The sequence below is a fragment of the Macaca nemestrina genome, chromosome 17, assembly GCF_043159975.1.
Source record: "Macaca nemestrina isolate mMacNem1 chromosome 17, mMacNem.hap1, whole genome shotgun sequence".
NCBI classification, from domain to species: domain Eukaryota; kingdom Metazoa; phylum Chordata; class Mammalia; order Primates; family Cercopithecidae; genus Macaca; species Macaca nemestrina.
This window is the reverse complement of record NC_092141.1, coordinates 70187531-70193530: the sequence shown is the minus strand read 5'-3', so window position 1 is coordinate 70193530 and position 6000 is coordinate 70187531. Positions and strand designations below refer to the sequence as shown.

Here is a 6000-nt window from a genome sequence, read left to right as displayed (position 1 = left end):
GTCTGAGAACTCTCACCTTCAGGGCCCCAGAGAGAGCTGTTAATCCTGATGTCCAGCTTTTAATGTCATTTCCTGTTCTGGACTAAATTCTCTAAGGGTGAGTGGGAAAGAAAAAATAGACATTCTATATCACTTTCTTGTCCTTGGAATCCATGAATGGAGACCTTATATTTAATCAGAGTAATAACTTTATTTCCAAATTCACTTTTACGGCAACAGTCAGTGTAAATCATTTGTTAAAACACACAATACACTATATAGACATTCACAGACAGGAAGCTAAGCTAGGATGATTTCATGTCCCTCCCCCCACCCTCACAATTACCGAAGAAATCATGGGACTTGCAAGTGCCAGAAATTGTCCTGCTCAACATGGCAAACTCATGGGGGTAAGTCTATTAGGAGGTGAGACTCTAGGCCAGTGCCCAGGGTAACCCTTTTCAAAGCTGAAGAGAAATCAGAAGTCTTACGAAGCCACAGGTCTGTAGATGGGACACGCTGGTGGCCACCTCTGCCCTCGCCCTGACCTCGTGGCTTGACTTGGAGCTCCAACAAAGATGAGGAGGGGGAAGTGAGTGATCTCAGCTGCCAGAAGCACAGGCTGTGTCTGGAGCCAGTGTGAGAGGTGGCACAGAGGTGCCAACGGCTTAAAAGGAAGGATGCCAGGGTCTTAGGGAGGCATGATTGTGGGCTTAGGACCCCTGAAAGAGGGCAGCAGGCCAAAGCAACCAGATGTCCATATTGCTACGCCTGCACCTGGCTGGGGAAGGAATGGGGAACTGGCCAGCTGCCTGGGAAAGGCTGTCAGTGGAAAAGAGAAACCCCAAGGGCCTCTAACCGCGTGGCTGCTCCCTCCCTTTAGCAAATGTGGTTGAAATGATGAAAAGGGTTACGAGGCAATTGAAGTGCTGCACCCCAAGATCTCCCTTTACCCATGTTAACTATCTTACACATTCCTCCCCCCTCCCCCCATAGCACAATAAGCAATAGCAAACAGGATACAGTCTCACCATTGAAGTCAATTTAAATGGAACTATTGATAAAGTGAGTCAACAGCTTGAAGGAGCCGGCATACAGTATATCCTATCTAGCCCACCCACGGACACTGGCTCTGCAGGTGGGAGAAGTGAGGGGAGGGGAGGAGTGCCCAGCCCTGGGGGGATTGTCATTTGAGGTCACAAGCCAGCGTGCCTTTGCAATTTATCTGCCAGCACTGATCACCCTAAACCATGATCTTAGGCTGGCCCCAAGAGCCTGCCCCACAAGGGGGAGATCCCAGAGCCTACCGGATAAGGCCCACGGTGCTGAAGAGCAGGGCACAAGAACTTCAGGAAGAGGAACCGAGGTACGTGAAAAATGCAGCCGAAACTGTTGGCAGTAATGAGGGGGGCATGTCTCTAACCACCACCAAATCTCTACCCCACATTTCCTCCTCATTCTCAGATCCCTTCACTTATGAGAATTGCTGGGACTTAGCGAACAGCAGGGAGCTTCCTGGTGGAGAGTTCTGGGCCCAGAAACTTCTTGCAGGGAAAGCTCTAGCTGCACACGAAGTTGCCAGCCCTAGGGGATGCCCTGGATTTCTACTGCCAAGTCCCTCAGGGTTGCCTTTAACTGTACCCAAACCAGAAGTGGCAGAATTGAGCCTGAGGCTGCTGAGTTTCTTTAGGCAGCAATTTTTTGCAAAGGCGGCTTCCCTTTTCTCATGGCAGCAGATGGAGTTTGTGCAAGGTCAGTGGGCTGAGGTGCTCTGGTCAAGGCTTTGGGAACGGTGTCTCCTGACTTATCCTTCCTCAGGCAGGTGGCTTGGGCCTCTGGAGCAGATCCAGGATAGGCAATTCATCCCGATCCCTGCTGTGGTCGCAGGGCCCTTGGTGGGAGGCTGGCTGCCCCTCCAGAGGGCGAGCTTGGCGAGGAACCCAGTCTGCGGGGTGGCTGAGGCTCATGGAGCTTCTGGGAGCTGCAGATCCCCCCAGCTGGCACTGGCTTCCTTCTTCTTGTGATGCAGGAGTTGTAAGCCTCCTTTAGGACTGCTGTGGGACTTCGGGCTGTGACCAGAGAGAACCATCCTCGTGCCGCAAGCCAGACCAGCCACAAGACCTACTCTCTGCCCTGACACAGGGAGCCCCAAGGGGAAGTAGGGAAGGAGATGTCATCGCTTCAGTCCTAATCCTGTGCTTCAGGCCTTCTTCACAGCTGAACGGCCTCCTTAGATGCTAGAATCTGGTCTCTGTTGGGTCCCGGATGCTGAGGAAAGCCTTTCAAACCTTGGGAGGCCCCAGCAGGGCGGCGCCACACAGGCCACACGCGTCCCAGCGTGGGGGTGAGAGACACCTTGTGAGGGTGGGTTAGAAACCTCTTTACAAGCATTTCAAGATACATGCGTCCTTTTTTTTTTTTTTTTTTTTTTCTTTTCACTATCATAGTCACTCTGGTGAATCCAAGCATAAACAGACAAATCCAACTACAACGCAACAGGGTGCAGATGGGGAGGGCAGGGCAACATCTATGTATATGTTCAGCTGCTCCAGCAGAACAGACAGCATGGCTTCCAGCTGGGACCGGGGAGAAAACCATTTCGAAGGGGGTGTGTTCCCCTTTTTGGGATGTGGAGGGCTGATTCTATGCATGTGGAGCTGAGCAGCGGGCTGGGCTGTCTGGGAGGCTGGCAGCCACAAGCTGGGGTGCAAGTGGGGGACAGCGGGACTGTGGGCCTGCCCTGGGTGCCTTGCCCGCCCATCCTGGTGCCGTCACCGACAACCAGGACACCCAGCCTCCTGCTGCGGGCTCAGCACAGGAAGGGGCCAGGCCTTCTCGGGGGGAAAGGGCTCTCTCTATGTCAACAAGGCAGAAACACCGAGGGTCACAGCTGAGCAGTGCCCTGGCTCACATCTGTGATGGGAGGAGGAGGCAGGGAACCGAATCAGGTCGTGAGATTCGTGGTGAGGGACCCAGTTGGATGAGTGGAACTGAGAGTGAGAGGCTGGGGTCCCACTCTTGTGCCTGGACTTTACCTTCCCTTAATTTCAGCCTCAGTATGAAGTAGGTGCCTCCCACAGCCAACCAGGGTCCTTACTGAGAAGGGGGGTGGTGAGGCTGGGAATTTGGACATTGTGACGTGATGAGGGGTATAGGCAGTGACTGGGTTCTCATGGCAGACGACAGCACAGTGGGGCAGACAGGGGTGACTGCAGTGGCCATGGGAAGGACAGGGGGCTCGGGACCCGCCTCCCAGACCCCTGCACACTCCAGAGATGCCGGTGGCCCAGGCTTGGAAACGGGTGGACGTCTCCCAAGAGGCACAAGTCCTTACAAAGAGAACTGGTTAGCCCTAAAGTCCCAGGTCTGCAAAGTGGCCAAAATCATGGCTGCAGTTCCAACCTTCAGAACTCAATAAAACAGGGTTTCTGTGGAGCAGAGGGAAGCCCCTCGGCTCAGGCCCCCTACCCTGCAGGGAGGGAGGAAGAGGCCAGCGCCCTCCGACATCAAGGTCAGTCTTTTCCAAGGAGGTCATCCATGGGGTGCCACCCTCCCGCCAGCTTGCCTTCTCTTCTTACCCGCCGCCCCTTCTCCCACAGGCTGCCCTGCAGAGGGTGGCACATCAACTCGTAGCAGACCCTGGCCACCAAGGACAGGCAGCCGCTCAGTCTGAGACACTGCAGGTGGCGGAGGCCTTGGCCCTCCCCGTGGCGCGGAGGAGGGCATCTCCTCTCCAGCATGTGGCTTCCTCTCCCACTCCCCCTTCTCGTCCTTCCTCTCCCCTCTGCCCAGCCCCTGCCTTGGCCTCCCCCATGGCCTCCCGCCCCACCCCCACCCGTCACACTCACACAAGATTGACATCGTCTGCCTGTGGCTCCACGAACACACCAAGTTTCAAATCCTTTGTTGCTGCCGCTGCCTCTGTGACACCCCCACGACAGGGCCAGAGGCGGTGGGCACCCCCAGTCTCTTGAAATCCCCCCGAAGCAGCTTTCACAGCCTCTCCTTCTCCCTCTTCTACATGGAGGGGGAAAAAAAAAGAATCAAAAGGAATTGCCCGAGGAAATGTTGGGTGTGGCCATGTTTTTGAATGTTTTTTAAAAAATATTTTATTATTAGCCCACCGATCAATTTGGAAAGATGCAATTTGCTCTTATTCCCATCACTGATTTTGAAGTCCCGAGCCAAAGCCGAGCGATAAAAGCCGGTTAAGTGATGAACCGATTAACCGAACTGCGAGGAGCAGCTGGGGGCAGAGGGCGGGGCCGGGTCATTATTCTTTTTTTTTCCACACTCTCACTCTCTCTTCTCTCCACGATTATTGACCGCCCCGGGGGCCTGATCACAAACCCTGCTTGGCCAGGGAGGCAGACACCTCGTCAGCTAGTGTGGCGAGCTGGGGCGAGTCTACCATGTCGATGCTGCCGGTGGAGGAGACATTGCTGAGGTGCCGTGGAGACGTGTCCCCAGACACCACCGGCGACTTGTACACGATTTCCGCCCCGTGGTCTGTCTTGGCTTTGGCGTTCTCGCGGAAGGTCAGCTTGTGGGTTTCAATCTGCAAGGAGAAGAGGAAGGGAGGGAGGGTGAGATGAAGTGCCAGAGAAAGAGAGACCAGCCCTGCCAACTGCCCTGCCAGGCCTGGCCCACAGTGCCAGGGACTGTTGTTTATTTGTTTTTGAGACAGGGTCTTGCTCTATCACCCACGCTAGAGTGAGGTGGTGCAATCTCACCTCACTGCAGCCTCAACCTCCCAGGCTCAGGTGATTCTCCCACCTCAGCCTCCCGGGTAGCTGGGATTACAGGTGCATGCCACCACACCTGGCTAGTTTTTTGTATTTTTAATAGAAACGGGGTTTCACTATGTTGCCCAGGCTGGTCTCGAACTCTTGGGCGGAAGCAATCCGCCCGCCTCGGCCTCTCAGAGTGCTGCCATTACAGGCGTGAGCCACTGTGCCTGGCCAGAAGCTGTTGTTTTTATTGTCTTCCAATTCGTAATCCCTGTGCCCACTCCTCCCCTGACCTGCCTCCCAGGCACCCAGGTACCCTCCCCAGAGACAGTGATCATTTTAAGTTTCTTGTGTATCCTGCAGAGATATTCCACACATAAACAAACACATGTGTGAGTGTATATGTACACAGGCTGCTTAGTATTCCGTCACCACGGATGTATCCAAAGGCGTCTACTCCTCTGTGAATGGATGCCTAGGCTGCTCCTGCCTTTAGTGATTACAGGCAATGGTGTGTATGAACAACCTCAGATAAATAACCCTGAATGAACATCATGTCACACACCTGTAAGTGTGTCCTAGAAGTGGAGCTCTTAGGTCAAAAGGCATGCGCATTTTATTTTGATAGATATTGCCAGATTGCAAAGGAAAATGTGGAAGGAGAAGCTGGAGAAGATCAAGGATGTCTCCCACAGCCACTGATGCCCAGACATGAGCCACACACATTCCTCCTGTTTGCCAGTGACTGATGAGTTTGGAGGGGCAGCAACTGTGGGCAGCACTGGCAGGTGGGCCACAAAACATGACATGACAAAGGCCTTTTTATGTGTGGGTGGGTGGATGGGTGATTTAGGATGGAGTCTGTCTAGCGACTTATCTATCCATCTATTATACATCTATCTATCTATCTATCTATCTATCTATCTATCTATCTATCTATCTATCTATCTATCTATCTACTTGCCCAGGCTGGCCTCAAATTCCTGGGCTCAAGCAATCTTCCCACCTGAACCTCCCGGGCAGCTGGGACTACAGGCTCATGCCACCGTGCCTGGCTGAAGCCCTTTTGAAAGTAGAGAAACAGGCCGGGCGTGGTGGCTCAAGCCTGTAATCCCAGCACTTTGGGAGGCTGAGACGGGCGGATCACGAGGTCAAGAGATCAAGACCATCCTGGCTAACACGGTAAAACCCCGTCTCTACTAAAAAAAAATACAAAAAACTAGCCGGGCGAGGTGGCGGGCGCCTGTAGTCCCAGCTACTCAGGAGACTGAGGCAGGAGAATGGCGTGAAC

At 53.8% G+C, this 6000-nt stretch overlaps 1 protein-coding gene across 18 annotated transcripts in view; it reads right to left on the bottom strand.

Moving 5' to 3' along the window:
• Positions 1–165: 165 nt before the first annotated feature.
• LOC105468425 (microtubule associated protein tau) overlaps positions 166–6000 on the bottom strand; it is a 131390-nt gene continuing 125555 nt past the window's right edge. For 9 of the 18 annotated variants that reach the window (XM_071083347.1, XM_071083348.1, XM_011718628.3 and 6 more), the window contains one exon: positions 2736–4537. In XM_071083347.1, coding sequence (XP_070939448.1) covers positions 4322–4537 — 216 coding nt within the window. In that variant the 3' untranslated portion in view covers positions 2736–4321. Of the gene's footprint in view, positions 4538–6000 lie in introns of all 18 variants that reach the window. The other 9 variants (XM_011718609.3, XM_011718618.3, XM_011718670.3 and 6 more) reach the window with 2 other exon arrangements.